Source organism: Morone saxatilis, unplaced genomic scaffold, assembly GCF_004916995.1.
Source record: "Morone saxatilis isolate NCDOM2014 unplaced genomic scaffold, NCSU_SB_2.0 Contig12, whole genome shotgun sequence".
In the NCBI taxonomy this organism is placed as follows: Eukaryota; Metazoa; Chordata; class Actinopteri; family Moronidae; genus Morone; species Morone saxatilis.
This window is the reverse complement of record NW_023339674.1, coordinates 10479590-10497107: the sequence shown is the minus strand read 5'-3', so window position 1 is coordinate 10497107 and position 17518 is coordinate 10479590. Positions and strand designations below refer to the sequence as shown.

The 17518-nt window shown below is 40.8% G+C and overlaps 1 protein-coding gene across 4 annotated transcripts in view; it reads left to right on the top strand.

The window, feature by feature from the left end:
* camsap2a (calmodulin regulated spectrin-associated protein family, member 2a) overlaps positions 1 to 17098 on the top strand; it is a 53000-nt gene extending 35902 nt beyond the window's left edge. For 2 of the 4 annotated variants that reach the window (XM_035653900.1, XM_035653898.1), the window contains 11 exons: positions 5330 to 5426; positions 5663 to 5759; positions 6031 to 6062; positions 6204 to 6273; positions 6467 to 8597; positions 9652 to 9788; positions 10287 to 10510; positions 11064 to 11136; positions 13090 to 13205; positions 13719 to 13837; positions 14572 to 17098. In XM_035653900.1, coding sequence (XP_035509793.1) covers positions 5330 to 5426; positions 5663 to 5759; positions 6031 to 6062; positions 6204 to 6273; positions 6467 to 8597; positions 9652 to 9788; positions 10287 to 10510; positions 11064 to 11136; positions 13090 to 13205; positions 13719 to 13837; positions 14572 to 14877 — 3402 coding nt within the window. In that variant the 3' untranslated portion in view covers positions 14878 to 17098. Of the gene's footprint in view, positions 1 to 5329; positions 5427 to 5662; positions 5760 to 6030; positions 6063 to 6203; positions 6274 to 6466; positions 8598 to 9651; positions 9789 to 10286; positions 10511 to 11039; positions 11137 to 13089; positions 13206 to 13718; positions 13838 to 14571 lie in introns of all 4 variants that reach the window. The other 2 variants (XM_035653896.1, XM_035653899.1) reach the window with 2 other exon arrangements.
* Positions 17099 to 17518: the final 420 nt, after the last annotated feature.

Below are 17518 nucleotides of genomic sequence, written 5' to 3'. Positions count from 1 at the left end.
ACATTTATGCATTATGTGGTTGTGCATGACTAATATTATATTTCAGTAAAAAGTCTATGTTGGCTCTGAAACTATAGTTCTAGTTCATATATACGTATTTTTGTCAGGGCAGAAAACCTTTTCATCAACCAGCCACAATGGCTACTGGAGTCCACAATTCCCACAACATCTTAATATAGCAACTCCTACTATTCCGCCACACAAAAGGCACAATGGCTACCACAAAGACGGTGTACTAGTATTTGTCTGGTGGTTTGGTGTAACTTTCCGTCTGTGCTGTGTGGTTGTGCTTGTCCCTGTTGTGTCCATCTCAGTGTGTTTCGCCTGAAAGCTGCATAAGCAGTAAAATAAAGTTGATATGTGGACATGACATTGACTCTGCCTCAGCATATCCTCTGCCAAAGAACTGTTGTTCTCAGCATAGACTGAGCACAGGTCACTGAGAGGACAAACATCAGTAGACTATCTAAACAGACATCAACTTTCAAGCCTCCTTAAACTTAAAAATTGTCTTAACAGTGCAGTTGAGAGCATTTTATACACACCAGGGAAGCCAATGTGGTCATATTTTATGGCTGATCAGTGTATATATACAATAAACAGTAGATATTTGTAGTAATATTATAGTAATATGTATTAAACTGTATAAATCAGGGGAAAAGCACTAATTTTAATGTTATGCATCTCACACTCTATACACAGCATCAAAAAAAGAGATACTGGAGTCGTGTGAGCCAGTAGCAGTATTTTGCTGACACTGATTTCACGAGGGATAAAAAAAAAAAAAATCCCAACAGAGCAGAGTTATTGCCTGAGAGCAGCAGTGCAGCCAGAACTGCACACAGAACCAGTTAGATTCAGTAACCTTGACCCAGTTTCCAGGCAGTCGCACCCTCAGCTGTACAGCGTGGCCCGTCTTACTAATGGAGACCTTATTATAGAGATTGAGCCGAGACATTTAACGGGGAGGGGAAGCGAGAGAGGTGTTGTTGTGGAAGAAAATGGAAACAGGAGAGGAGAGACGAAGCAAGGAGGAGCGATAACACTACACCAATCGAGAGGAAATTGGAACGGGCAGCAGGTTCTGTGTGATATGTTTAAACATGCCCATCGCTGAGGCATACAACTACTAAACAGGGAAAGCTACAAATCCTCACATTGGAACAAAGGAATATTTGGCATTTTTGCTTGAAAAATTACAGAAATTATGTAGTATGATTATCAAAATGAAAAAAAAATATGGCAATCAGCTAAACAACTACAATGGTAATACATAAGCTGTTAAGTGTATAAAAAAAATGAAATAAATAACCACTTTGACTGCATGGCTGACATGGAGGTACTAAAGGAGACACTTCAGTTCAGTTTAAGCATGAGGGCTAGAATGTAGCTGGTGTGGGTTCAACACTGTAATAGATATTATCAGCCATCCAAAAAAATCCATCTATATGTGCAGAACATTAGCATGAAGCCTCACAGCCTGAACATTTGGTAGCTGATTGGGTGCTTTCATGCCCAAACACACACACACACACACACACACACACACACTCACATACACACCAGTCTGTGTGACATCCCTGTGTCAGATTCCATGTGCCTCTTTATGGCTAAATATGTAGATTGCTGCACATAAAACCACCAGAGTTAAGGGTCTGTTCCCTTCCCTCTCAATGTACCACAAGACTTGGAGTGAAAGAGGTTTGGTGAAGACGGGATCAGTCCACATTGTGTTCAGTATGTCTCTATAAGAGACAATAGACTAGCCTCCAGTACCCAACCCCCCCAAAGCCATAGAATGCACACATTACTTAGGGCTATTCATTCCTAATGGACACCAGGCTTGTAAATCACGTCAACCCACTCCCATTTACCGGCTCTTCGTTTAATTAATTCACATCTAAATTACCATCTGTGGATCCAAGAAGGAGAAATAAAATTCCCCAGATTTGGGTTTTTGCCAGCGTCTCCTTCTTCTTTACCAGGAGGTTTTTAGCCGACATGCTGAGGTTGCCCCGAGGAAGACAATTAACACACTTACTGTAAGTCATAAGCTGCCTCTTCAACGTGGCTTTAAGTTCGTCGATCATTTGTCATCATTTGATATCGGCAATGAAGAATATAGCTTGTAACACATACTGGGTTCTCTGCTTGATTTAAAGACACTAGGGTTGCATGATATAATTGCGATATGATTCCCGTTTAGTGTGAAGGATTTTTGCATCACAATTTTCATTTTCACTGAAAAATTTATTAAAATCATGATGATGTGAACATTTGTAGGGGTCTGTACCAAACATGTTTTCTTACATTTGGAGAACAATATTTGTAGAGCATCACTACAGCACTATAGTACCTTATTATAATGCTGTTTTGTCACACATTTGACCATTGTCAAAAAACTCAAGCTTCTGAGATTTGAATATTGCACTTGCATTGCACTCGACTCAGTAGTAGAGAAAGTGATTTGCAGTGAATGTCGCACTAGGATAAGCCTCGTTTTCTAGACCAGCAGCAGGTAAAGAGTGCGAGGATTATGTGACGTTCAAGTAATGATTGTTGTTTTCAGTATCTTTCCATCAGTTTTTGCACTGAAGTTCTTTACTTGAAGCGTCTTGTGTATGTCAGGGGCCAGAAAGTTGAGCCTGGAAGTTAATTCTCCTTTTAGATTTGTCTTCCTTTAGAAGTGTAATGTAAGGTTTTTCTGCGGGCAACTGAGGGCAGCCTGATAAATTTGGCGGTAAATCAAGAGAGTGGGTTTTCCAGATTGGAGTGAATCTGTCTGTCTGGCTGTAGGACTTAGATCCTTTAATCAAGCCTTTGGCCCAATGATTGTTGACATTAATGCTCTGTGAATGCTCACTGTGTGTTAAGGCCGAGTGTCTTGCTGAGTTGGATGATGTCATTTGTAGGATGTTTACGTGTGACCTGCTATGTGCATGTTTATGCACGCACACCATACACATTGCTGGTGCATTTAAATGATACACCACTCATGTGTGCATGTATAGTACATGCAGGTTGGGCTGTTTGTGCCCGTCCCTTTTGAGTGGATTAGCTCCCTCCACCCCCACCTCCCTTAACCCCGAGCTCTCTCGTAGTAATCACCAATCAGGTTCCTGTTTTCATCCTGAGAGTGAAACACTCTGACACTCAAATCTCCAAACAAACAGATCTGGCAACAGTGCAGACCTGGCAGAGGGAGTAATGTCAGTCAGTGGATAGGCAGAGTGGTGGTGCGGCAGTTGGTTGTTTGGGGATCTGTGTGAGTGTGTGTGACTGCTGACTGGAAGTATTAAGCGGTAACACTCACACCTGGTGTGTCAGTAGTAGTCAGAAGGACAGATGGGAAGGGAGAAGTCAGGTTGGGCTTTCTGCCACCAATCCCGGCTGGGCGGACAATAGGAGATATTTGTCTCCTCCTCTATTTCTTTCTTTCCTTCTTTTTTTTCTTTTGGGCTTTTTTTCTTTTTCTGTTGGTCTTTACCCATGGAGGAATGCTTCATGTGCTGAACACACCTAAAGGTAACCAGAACTTTGGTATTTAACTAGCTGTTTGTTAGTAATTATATGCTAAAGAGCTTTTTAATCCAAGAGTAACTAGAAGGGTAAGTGTAACTCAAAACATGGGTTGAAAAAGATAATGTAGCAGATGAAAAAAATCCCTACACTGATTTAAGAAAAACTGTGGTTGTAATAAGCAACTATTCAGTTTGCATGTAAAGATGATAATTCTGTATTTTCTGCTTTAGTTTAATTACTTTGGTAACCATGTGTGCAGCTTCTCACACCTACATTTTGTCATCATTTTGACACACCTTTTCACACGTTTACAGCTCTGCATTCTAGCATGTGAGGTAAAACCAAAAAGGAGTAGAAAAAAAAGTAAAATGCTGCAGTATTACCCAAGGGAAACCACTGCTACTGGTGTTAATTGCCTCTGCCCCTCCTGTTGGGCGGCAGTAGGGGGGTTTAAGGGTGTATGTATGATGTGCGTGTGTATGTCTGTGTGTGTTTGCTGGTGTGTGCTTGGTAGAGCAAAATATTGCTGATGAGGTGAATCAGGTATCTTTAGAGCTGAGCCATGCAGCATTGTCTTTGTCTGGAGACCACGGGCTGACGGCGGGGAGGGGGCGTGTTTCGTCAAGGTCGTCCCTGTTTCACCGCACTCGTTTTGCATGTGCATGTGCGTGCACATGTGCATTTATAATTGAGTGCCGGCTTTTTCCCTGCAAAAAACGCTAAATTTTGCATAAATAGATTAAATATTGTTTTCTTGAAATGCCTGCCCTGCATTCAGTTTACAATGCAAAATAACTTAAATTAATTTTACTTATCCTAATTTAATGTGTGTAAAACTTCTTTTCACTCATGATGCCACTATTCTTGGGTCATTTAAAAATGTACTATTTGGACTAAATATGAGACTGAATGGATTTTTCTACAGTGTCATCAATACTGGTTGAACCACGTGGTGTTTTTCGAGTAATGTCTGTTAAAGGCTTTATGTTTTACCTCTGTTATACAGTCCAGTTCTGATAGATGCTTCTATTCCTTAAGAAATCTTTCATAGTCCACAATTTTTTTCCACATTATAGGGAATATTTACTGAGGGACATTACTTTGTAAGATGGATTTTTTTTTGCAGTGCAGTGTCCTCAAGCAGTTTGGCCTCCCATTGTATGTTGACCTGGTTCAGACATGGACATGGCCTGCACGGCAGTAGCAGAGATCCCTCCAACATTGCTTACCCGATTTAATTCAGGTTGACTGGATTGCATGCTGGTGGTGAAGAGAAAAAAATAGCTGACCTCTATTTTACAAATTAGGTTAATTCCTTAATCACTCCTCTCCACTACCACAGGTACTATTGACATTATTATGGGAGTAGTAGTCAGCTTATCTAGCACGTAAAAAGCCATAATGTTGGTTATGTTGGCTTAGCTAACATAAGTTTTTACTGTGTGAAAAGTCTCTTTAATAAGACTCTTAATAAGTAAGATACATTTTATTTTTTGGGAAATGTAAATTACCTTACTGAAAAGAATGATGAATATAGATCCCCTTGTAAATTACTCCACTGAACTATGAAGCATCTTTCTCTTAAGAGGATACTCTGTGAAATGGAGCAAGATTGGTGAATTATTTATATGCAGGCTGCTGGGAGATAAAATACTCATCACCTCAGGTTCTCTGTAAGAGTTAACAGAGACACCTGCTGGAGAAATAGGTAAAATGCAGTTGTATGGCAAATGGTATGAAATAAAATAATAACAAGACACATACAGAATTTGCTGAGTAATTAAATGTTGTTTGAATATTTCCACAGAATAACTACCTGGTGTTCATGGCAGAGCTGTTCTGGTGGTTTGAGGTGGTCAAGCCTTCTTTTGTGAAACCAAGAATGCTGGACAATGAATGCACAGGCAAGTCTTACATTCTGACCTTACAATAATATTCATAGTAGCAATAGCAACTGTAGTGTCATGTGGTGGTGGTAGTAAGTGCGAGATGTCACGGTAGTTGTAGAGGTGTACCTGTAGGTGTATTTTATCTTAAACCTAAACAAAGCATAGTAATTATGGGGAAATTTATTTTGTTTATTATGTTGCTGTTCACTGTGGAAGCACAAAGTGATAATTTGTCGCCGTTGTCACCTCAGAGCCCTCGTCCTTGTTGAAGAATATGCCAGCCATCCCCATCTCCAAGGCAACCAAGAGGAGCTTCATGGAAAGACCCCCAAGTCCTGAAAGACCCAGGTATGCTAGTCCAAATTATGGTGTTCAGTGTGAAATGTGAAAAGCAAGGCACTTCCAGTCAAGTAGCTCATTGGCTAGTAGTTTACACTGGTTGGTGGGCAGTTCACAGGTGTGAATATATGAGACTGATTAAGCCAGATAAGGTCTTAAGGTGCACAGTGCAGATAAGGTGCACAGTAAAATCCTTAAATGGACAAATTAAAGCTAGAAAGTACAATGAAAATACATATTACAATCTTTAACATGTCATTTTCTCTCCTTCATTCTATAGTTTGCCCCTCCGACCCCAGCCTCGAAACTCAGGTGACTTTTGTTTATTTTTTTTTTTGGGTTGTTGTTTTTTTATTTTACCAATATTGTAGGGTTATGTATGGTATAAAAATATGATTACTTATAGGTACAACACCTTCTGTTTTTCTTACTTTGCTTACTTGTGTCATCCAGGAGAGATGAAGAGGTCAACCTCAATGTCCTTTGTCGATGGCAACCTTGGCACTTGGCCCAAAGAGAAAAGGTTAGTAATATTGCTGTTCTGTTCGTGTGCTGCTCATTTAAAATAAAATCCAATCCCCAAGATAATTAATTATCCCATGGGGATTAAGAAATGCGCATTGTGATGTTGCCAAATCACACTCTCTCCTTAATTAACCTTCAAAATTTGTTAGTAATATAAAATCTGAGGATTCTTTTTTTGTTTTTCTGTTCAGGTCTGGGCCTTATGGAGTATCCTTTGACATCCCCTTTGACAAAGAGGACCCTTCTCCTGGCCCTCTTCCCTCTGCACGCGGCATGGTCAGGTCTGTCAGCACTGATGATGGTTCTGGCTTTAAGGTCCAACACCTTCCTCGTGGAATGAAGCGTAACCTGTCCTTCCAGCCAGTGAATGGTCAGAGTGTCGGCATTGAGGAGGAGGGCTGCCCAGACAGCCTGGCTGGTGTGGAGCCCGACAGGCCAGCGTACCCCAACGGACATGGAAGTGTCATGGCAACAACTCCCTCCATTGAGGAAGCCCTCCAGATTATCCACAGCCCAAGTAGGCCCCCAGCTGAGGGGATCAACAGTGGCTTCTTTCTGCACAGGCCTGGTGTTGGTAGCTTGGAACCAGTATCAGAATTAGACTCCAAAGGGCCTCTGAGCACCACAGACACCACCGAGGTGGACACTGGCATCCATATCCGAACAGAAGACATGCTGGATGAGGATTCCTCTCTGAAAGACTGCTCTGTGAACATGGACCTGGATATGGACACGCCAAGCCCCTGCCCGAGCAGTCAGAGCAAATCCCCCTCCAGAGTGAAGATGACCAGCTTTGCAGAACAGAAGATGAGGAAGCACAGTCCGTCAGCGCCAGACTCCGGAAGGTGCAGCAGCAGCTCCCTCAAGACCACTCCTGAGGGCTCTGAGTTTGGCCACCCATTATCTGTCTCCTGGGCCCCAACCCCTGAGCACAGCCCCGTCCATCAACAAACCACCCCACCCCTCGCTACCAAAGCATCGCCCACACCTGTACAACTTCCACCCAATGACCCTGCTCAGGTCATGGCTACGGAGATGGTACAGCTGCGGATGAGGCTGGAGGAGAAACGTAAAGCCATTGAAGCACAGAAGAAGAAAGTGGAAGCTGCTTTTACAAGGCACCGGCAAAAGATGGGTCACTCAGCGTTTCTCAATGTGGTGAAGAGAAAAGGAGATGGGGCTGCCAGTGGAGAGGAAGGAGGAAAAACTGAGGGAGAAGGCAAGGCGGCAAGCACAAGTCCCACCTTCATATTCGGGAGGAGCAAGGCAGACACACCTGATGGAGCAGAGCAAAGCAGCACAGGTTCCTGTTGGACAAAGTCACCTAGTGCAGGAGAGGAAGGTGGGCAAAGTCATGCTCAGCTAACTGAGGTAGATCTCACTGAGTATACGCGCTCTATTGAGAAACTCAACCATTCGTTAGCCTTCCTTCAGACTGAGATGCAGCGGCTGGCTCAGCAGCAGGAAGTGATCATGGCCATGAGGGAGCAGCAACATCAGCAGGCGTGGGTCATCCCTCCTCCTCATACAAACCCATCACCACAAAAACAAAGTCGAGCCGGAGCTGTCGCTCGATCCTCAGGACCCTCTTCTCCTGCCGACTCCCCTCGTTCCACCCACCGTTCTCCAACCAGCATCAAACGCAAATCTGCCTCCTTCCACTCGCGTAATCCTCGCACCCCTCGTCCCAGCGAGCTAAAGCTGGCCCCTTACAATCGAGTCCTAACTGCACCGCAATCTGTCGATAGCATTCCCAGGCTACGGCGATTTTCTCCCTGCCAGCCCTTGGCAAGTTCCTTTGTATACATGGGTGAGAAACCAGCAACCTCCAATCCAGCGACAGTAGCCTCAGACGGAGATAAAAACAAGGACATGGAGTCACTCCTTTCCCCCGAGAGGGAGCATGCCAGTTTATGTGTAGCCAACTCACCCCCCACCTCCCCTAACCTCCAGAACAAAAGAGAACAAAATTTTGAATGCCAAACCCAGGAAACTGAGGTTAACAGCCAATCGAAAATCACTGAGATGGAAGCAGACGACCTGAAAGTTCAGAAGTCAGTTGCAGATCTCAAACCTACCATAGAGTCATCATTTCCTGAGGTTCTGGCCCACCCTGTGGTAGAGACCTTCACGGTGTCACCTACAGAAATCCCTCCACTGCCAGAAGCCTCGGGACAAGTCAAGAGCAACTTGATTGAGGTTCCCCTGTCAGTCGTGAAGCCACTGGAAGATCTGACACTTGATGATAGTTTGGAAATGCAGCAGGATAACGTGGAAGGCTTGGATTACGATCAGAAGATGTGTCGTGGTTTCTTCTTCAAGGTAGGCTGTTAATTCAAACAACTGTCACCGTATTACAAAAAGAATAACTCAAACTCCATTAATTTTCACTTTCATTAATTTGACCATTGTCTATGTTTTGTTGCACTTTCTGTTGTCATAATAAATAATACGTGGATCTGCACAAAGCCCAAATATACAGGCAGTTTGAGGACACTCACACTGGAACTGAAGGATTCAACAAGCAGCACAGAGTAGCAACACAGCCAATAAGACCATAAATCATAAAAAATGAGAACAAAGGACCAGCTGCATAAATAATTAAAATCATAGCATGCAGAGTCCAGGTTGCAACCATGTCGCAGCACTGAAGGCTGTAAAATGTAGTGGCACATTTCTGGAAAAAAAGGCAATTACATTTGAACCTGGGGCAGCCATGTTTGTTCCAGACATAAAATGATGAATGATTCTGGGAACAGAGAACAGCATCATCCTCTCATTTATGGGTTGTGAGATAGCTTGCTTGCTGCAGTCTCAGCTTCGATGTAGGTCATAAAACTGGGGCTATTGTGAATAATTCAGGCACAGCTGTGGAAAAGTGGGGTTGGAGAAGGGTTGAATAGATTGTCAGGATGGATGCTGAGGGATAAGCAAAGGATGTTCACATGAAATAAAACTGTAAATCAAAACCAATTTGTACGGAAATCAGAAGCCGGCTGTGCCTATGTTGAATTCAAATTGAATTTCTTATTGTAGTGTTGGTGTAAAAGCACGATATGTGAATTTACAATACATTTGGAGTGTGTATAAGGACACACAGACAGTTGACAAACCATGTTTTCAATAGTCTCTTGCTCTCTTGCTATAGTCAGGGTTTCATGCAAACTATCTTAACTGTAGTGAGATGTGGGCAAATGTCCATGAAATAATGGAAATAATTATTTTTTTAGTTTCTTGTTGTCCTGTGATACAAAGAATATGGATAAAGACATAATAACAACAGTTATTAATAAAATTCACTAAATGTTACTGGATTTTCATTCTACTTTGAACACCGCAAACAGTGTGACGTGACTCTGTTTCCTTTGTGACTCAGGCGGATGGAAAAGCTGAGGAGAACATGGCTCAGAAGAGGGCTGCACTGTTGGAGAAAAGGATGAGGAGGGAGAAGGAGAGCCAGCAGAAGAAGATGCAGCTGGAGGCTGAGTTGGAGCAGAAGAAGGAGGAAGCTCGGTATGTTGACGCACTCTTGAAAATAAGTCCATACACATTTTCAGAGCACACAGATGTTGGAACACAGTGTTGTGTGCTCTTTTCATTAGTCTGGCATTCTTTTCTTGATATGATAATTTTATAATTTTTGTATTATTTATTTTAAATTTTTATTTCAAACCAGAAAATAAAGAAAATGTGACCACATTGCCAGATGTTTTCATGTACTATGTACAAAAAAAGCTGTAGTTTGCAGTATATAACCACATATATTGAACAGAAAACTCAATATTTTGGGCTCCTCAGTAGCTCACTGAAAGCATACCATGTGTCAAGGCTGAGTCCTTACCACACTGGCCACCAGCCCGTGGCCCTTTGCTGCATGTCATGCCCTCTCTCTCCCCTGTCTTTCCTGTCTCTCTCTACTGTCCTGTCAATAAACCAAAATGAGATATAGATCTAGTAAAAAAAACCTCACAGTATTTCTCTGCACTGACATCCTCCCATCCCTTTATTCAGGCTGAAAGCAGAGGAAGAGCGCATTAGGAAGGAGGAAGACAAGGCCAGGAGGGAGTTCATCAAGCAGGAATATCTCAGGAGGAAGCAGCTAAAACTGATGGAGGACATGGACACCGTCATTAAACCTCGACCAGCCGGTGGGGCCAAGCAGAGACGGAGCCGTCCCAAGTCCATCCACCGTGACAGCATGGATTCCCCGAAAACACCTGCCAGAGCTGCCACAGGTAACCGTAGAGACGACCCAAACTCGGAGAGGTCAAGGTCATCCCATCTGTCCAATCTGTGTGCTGCTGCCACTTTGCTTTGTGCCACTTGAGAATGTCCTATTACATAAGTAATTAATCTAAAAAAAATATTGATATAATCTGGTCAGTTATTTGTATTAATATTGGTTTTGATATCATGTATATCAACAGAAAATAATATCAATTATTATGTTTTATAAATTATATTTAACATGATATACAGAAGGAGCAATGCAATACTATTGTGTGTTTGTATGTGTTTTATATGTCAATCCAATAAGAATTATATAATGTGTATTAATACATATTTGTGCATGTATTATAGGCTGTGTTCATAATAACTTTGTGTGTATTTCTGGATGCAAGAGTTCATTTTAGTCATAAGACTGAGGCTGCATTGCTCTGTGACAGGGCTGGCACAAAACACAGTGGGACAGCGTGGTGTTGTTGTTATTCATGGTGTCAGTGTAACTGTGTCGTGCTGTGCCACATCTCGTCTCACATCCAGGTTCACGGCAACGTGTCTTTTCAGTCTCCAGCTTGTCCCTTGCTTCCCTCAACCTGGGAGACAGCGACAGTGTTCACTCTGAGAAGAGATCGCCAAGGTGAGAGGTTTTTAAAAGTCTATAACTGTTTATGAAAAATGTAAAATGCTGTAAAATGGTGTTTGGTGTAGCCTTTTAATTTGAACTTAAAGTTTGGTGTTTAGTAAAACATGATCAGTGTGAAAACCTCTGCACATGTGCCAGTTTGAAGGAAGAAATAGTAGTTAGAAAAATCCAAGAAGTACTAAAACAAAATGAAAAACAGACTTGGCACCGTGCAAATGTTGGGAATAATTTATAATTTTGCCCTGGTTCACCTGCTCTAAGAATTACAGTTACTAAGCTAATATTAATGACTATTAAATCCATGCATAATATATAGAGTAAATGCACACTGAATGACACAGGGCAGAAAATGAGTCCTTGGCTGGAATTCTCAAGAAAGACAGAATACAGGGATGTAACAGCTGGTGTTTTGCCTTAACAGCTGTTAAAAAAATGTTTTGGACATGTGTTATAACAATGCCAAAGCTTCTGATCCTGAAAATATCTGACAAACTGACTTGGAGTGGAGTCTTTAACTGTTCTTCATGTACAGTAATGATGATATGTTTTGACCTTTCTTTCTTTTCTTTTTTTTAAAGCCAAGCTTTCCTGACAATCTCCAGTCCTCAAGTCTAACATTTCTCCTGTATTCTTCTATCTTCCTTCTTTTAATACTTTCTGTTTCACATATGTCAGAAGTGCTAGTTTAGCCTCTGGCAGTCTCTTCTACTTTCTGAGATCTCCTAAACTGAGAAGGAGAAGGTTAGTTTCTGCTTGGCAGTTAAATTCTCCATGCTGTCCTGAGCCCAATCCTGTGCTGAAACCCTGTCCCCACACATGGTTTTATTGGATTGGGACTGATCCAGCACTTATAGGAAAATCAGCATATTTTCTTATGATTAACTTCAAAGCACCTGAATAATGCTACGCTTTTAGCAGCATCTCTTCCACAAAACAGTCATTTCTCCTTTTCCACTTACCTCTCTGCTGCGCCTTCCTCGCCAATTTACACTCCTGCTCTGGCTTTTCACACCTTATATAACATCAAAGTAAATGTTTAGTTTTGTTCCGAGTCACTACATCACAGACCAGTCCTCTAGAACACACCCTGCATAAAACATCCATCTTTTCAAGTCATTTAACCCCATATTGTGTATTAAAACCCTGCCAGTAGGGTATTCAAGATTCATGTCACGTCATTTAATACCAGTTGTTGCGAAGATCCATGTTAATTTAATCCAAATGACACTTTTAATGTCCTATTGCTAAAATGACTTGTTAACATGGGCGGTTTACATTCACTAAAAAGCACTGCAAGCAAGTTTGGCTTTAGTTGCTTTCACTCTACATTTACAGTGCCCATCGATTTTCACATAATTACAGAGGCAGAATAGTGTATTTTATAAATGCATTATAATCCCAGTGGAATAGTCTGTGTATATGGAAATCACTTGTTTGAGAAAATGCCAGTGTATACAGGGGACACATAATACAGTTAAAGCCCAGAAAAAGAGCAAGTAAATGCAAAGTGCTGCACTATAATTGATTGACCTCTTTTATTGACCTTAAATGCGCCAGACTGCTTCACATCACTGCACTCACTGCCTGTGCTTGCAAGCTTTGCTACCTCACTATTTGCTGTAAGGATGTACAACGGACAACCAAACCTCAAACTGTTTGCTGAAATAGTACCGTTTCCTCCACAGTAAAGGGTAAATCTATAAGAACATGATGTAGACAGGGTGGGAAAATGATAACAGCCACCAGCCTAATACTGCTGTTCTGTCATGGCTGGAAGGATTCATTTTTGTAGATGGCATTTATTTCAAAATATCTTGTACAAATAGTACAGTAGTTTCCTGCCCTGCCTATAGTATAATTTCCTGAGTGTTCAGGAGCAGCACCAATGCAGGAAGGGGATCTAACTCTCTGCATGTATGTGTGTGTGTGCGCGTGTGTGTATTCTAGGCCAGATTCTGCAGATGGCTTCCTGTCCCCGAGCCGCTCCTGCAGCCGGAATGGGGAAAAGGACTGGGAAAATGGATCCACAACCTCTTCTGTTACATCCAACACAGAGTACACCGGTAGGACAAGAATCTTTTGTAGCATCATTTTTTAATGCAAATGTTCAAACTGATATTAAGTTTATAAGACGATATTAACAACATATAAGATAAATGATAATATGAGCTAATGTTGGAATAACATGATGAGCCTAGGTTTAATTCCTGTTTAATTCTAGGTTAATTCTTATATCCAGTGCAACCAATATTTAATTTAATTAATAATTAGTTTTTGTCCAAACAAAGTCATCCTCTTGTCTCATTGCCTTATTGGTAGGGTTTCCCACCTTAGCAGATGTAACATGTAAATCCAATATATCAGCTGTGGGAATTTCTTTTTTGTGTGTACTATAAATGCACAGCCTGTGTCAGTCTACCCACAAACACATGGATATGCTAGCAGTGGAAATGCTCATACATGATTTATCTAAAGAAAGAGTAAAAATAGGGAGGGAAGTCTTTTCTTTGACATAACTGGAGGAGTTGCTATGACAACAGTCTCATCCTGATCTTCTCTCCTCTGTTCTCATTCAGGACCAAAACTATACAAGGAGCCCAGTGCCAAATCTAACAAGCACATCATCCAGAACGCTCTGGCCCACTGCTGCCTCGCCGGCAAGGTTAATGAGGGGCAAAAGAACAAGATCCTGGAGGTAACAGCATGGAGCTTTTAAGATTTTATTTTATACACTTGCAGGGGTGCCTTGTTGGCTCGATTGATGGTGCACACCACATACCTTCAACACTGTGGATTAAAATCTGACATGGTACCTCTTCCTCTTTTACGGTCTGTTTACTGTTAAGGCACCATAAAGTCATATATGTCCCAAAAAGATATACATAGCAGCAGATATTCAGGTTATGGTGGAGTTCTTTCACAGTAAGTAAGTAGTCCACCTAATGAAGTGAATGCTGCAAGACATTTAATGTAAAAATTCTGCTGGAAATGTAATTTACCAAATAACATTGATTGGGAAAAACAGTAAAGTAGAACCACTGGAGTTAATTGGTGAATGAAAACAATTACTATTAACCACGGAACAGGAGAATTTCAAAATAAAGGCCTGGTTCTCTGTCATTGAGTTAAATAAGGTAAACTATTTGTGAATTTACAGTTTGTTGGTTTATTTCAAAATCCTTCCATCACATCTATAAATTCTGAAGTAATGTTCAACTAAAAGACCTTTATGTATAAATAAAGGTTTGGCTTAAGTATTTTAACTACAAAGTGTAAGGGCAGAAAAAGTATCAGAGTCACAGGGCAGACACACTTTTAAATACCTAAACTTATGCTTGTGAGTCAAGTATCACCAAACCTTTGGCCTTTCTTTAGCAGATGTGACCTTCATGCTGTATCTAATGAGCTTTTCTTCCTTGACTTTAATAGGAAATGGAGAAATCAGAGGCAAACAACTTCTTGGTTTTGTTCAGAGATGCCGGCTGCCAGTTCCGCTCTCTCTACACTTACTGCCCCGAGACAGAGGAGATCAACAAGTTGACCGGCTTCGGCCCCAAGAGCATCACGCGCAAGATGATCGACGGCCTCTACAAGTACAACTCGGACAAGAAGCAGTTCAGTCAGATACCAGCCAAGACCATGTCAGCCAGCGTGGACGCGGTCACGATCCACAACCATCTCTGGCAAACCAAGAAGCCAGCCACCCCTAAAAAAGTAGTGCCTGCCCAGTCCTAATGGAACTTGATACCCTAGACATCATCATTCCCCCCTCAAATGAAACATACCCATTTCAATTTGCACTTCACTGTACATATCCATGAAGATTCAAACACCTGCAATGCCAGTTAGGTTGAATGCATATTTGTCTTTTTTATGTTTGTTTGTTTTTCCTCTCATTGCATTCCTGTCCTTGTTTTTCCTACTTAGTCTGGACTGGACATAAATAGGACTCAAAGATTATGAACAACTGGAATGTATGCCACTGTTAAAGAATGATGTAAATGCTTATCACTTCGGTGTTTTTAAAGATTGTCATGTTTGAGTCAGTTTACGAAGGCATGTGTGAGTGTTGTTTTTGTTTCCTACGTGCCAAATGTCAAAAAAAGAGACAGTATGAATGCTAGGACATTTTATTGGGTACTCTGAAGCACTGAATGTTTTTAATTCATGTACAGATCGATTTATGTTTGCATAATCCTGTTGATGTGTGGCCTTATGCGCGTTTTGTTTTAGCGTGTGAGTGGAATGAGGTGATTGTAAAACAACGTACAGATGGGGGGGTTTTGTATTTGGAAGAACACTTTTTCTTCATCTCTGTGGGTAAAACAGTTTGTATATTAAGGTACGTGAAACTACAAAGGGCCAAAAAACTAATTGCATACAGCTAGCGTTAGCCACACAGTACACGTGTGTTCAGCTCAACAAAGCCAAGCGGTTTCAGCTTTTTCAGAACCCTTTTTTGAGGAAGTGATTTTAAAGAATGCAGGACGTTACTCTAGATCACTGGTTCTCAACCTGTGGGTCAGGACACCTCCAGGCGATTTGAGCTGTAATGTATGACGTGTAAAAAAAAAAAATATTTCTAATATACAAATATGCTGTCATGTTTGTAATTGTTTTGTCAAACTCCTTTGTCTTGTAATATGCTGAAGTAGTTGCAACCTCGAGATGTATTCTAATAATTAAGTAAAATAGTCAGACAGTGAAAATATAAATCATCTCTTCGGGGGTTAAGTTAAGTTAAGTTCGTTTACAAGTATGGTATGGCTTCAGCCATAAAGGTCGAGAACCAGTGTTGTAGATCACTTTGCTGCTGGTTCACAGTAAATTTGTGAACAAATAAAACAGCTGAGTATCATTTTCTTGTTATTTAGAAATGCTGCGTACTGAAACCACTTAGGGTCTTTACAGTATATCAATATAATGTACGGTTACACTCACACACCCACTGGTATCAGGAATATGACTGAATCCCAAGACATAATGACACCTAAGAAGTATTTCCTCATCAGTAACTGGATTTAAAATTAAATGTACTAGTTAAATTGTACTAGTACTTGGCAGTGTTAAATTCTTCTTATTCACACCAGGGTTACTCATCCTAACAAAGTCTGCACTTATTATACTTTAAGGCACTTTTGGTGAAAGCATCCACCAAACACCAAATGTAGTTGTGCATATACAAAGTTTAGATTACCGATTAGTTAAGAATCTGCTGTTTATTATTTAAAGCCAATCATACATCACAGCAAGTATTGCCTGATCCATTAAAATGGCCACACTGTTACTATGGTTGTGTCTGTTGCTCTTACTTAACACAAATGTATGTTGACCTAAACTAAGCATTATGTGAAGAGTGTGTATTAGCAGCCTATTTATCTGTTGCCTATAGATGCGACAGAGTCATAAAAAGGCCAGACATTTTTTTTTTCTATTATTAGGAGAATGAGTATCACAAAATAATGCAAGGCAGAATAGGGTGGATCCTTGTTGCTGCATACGGGTAGAGACTCTCCACAGAGTTTCATTGGTGTCAATATCATGTTCCTTTTGCCGCCAAATGTCAAATCAACACCATTTTGCAGGAATGATTTACAACATCTGCTCACATGGTGCTTTGTTTTCAACTGGGGGGTATTTATGACCAAAAGAGAGCATGTACATGTCTTTGAAAATGTAATATAGTGTGGCAGAGTAAGAAGCGTTTGTCTCTTGTTTATTGGAAGGATTTGTCCACGGAAGCTCTGTCCACCTGCTTTTGGCTGCTTAATGCCAAGGTGAAATGATTCTTTAAACTGTAATGATATTGTACAGTGTGTTCATGTGAGCTCATACCTATTCATTATGATAACTTAGTTTTTCTTTGTCAGACGCTGTGCTGTCATTCAACATTTTGCTGAACATGTATTTTCTTTTTTCTTTTTTTTGCATTTAATAAAACTAAGCATGGCCTCAGCATTTACGTGGCGTTAATTATAAAACTAAATGTCTATTTTAAAGGTGGAAAGGGTAAGTCAATCATCATGGATACACTGAAAGAAAAGTGGAGGTGGGTTGTTATTTGTATGATATATTTTTTTTTAAAAGTAACCAGGTTACTATTGTCACTGTTATTTACAAGCTTACAGTGCCTAATTGTGTATTATCTGCCAACAAATTGACAAAAATCTACATCCCAAGAAAAAGCTTTAGCCTTAGCTGTGTTTGGTAGAGCAGGAGATGAAGCTAAAATATACATTTTAAACCTGTTAATGGTCAAGCCAGCTATTCCAGTAGTTCTTGTTCAATTAGGATCTGCATTGACCATGGGGCTGTAGTTGGATTAAATGATAAACTTCTTACAAAAAGCCTCACAATGATCATCACTTTGTAGTAT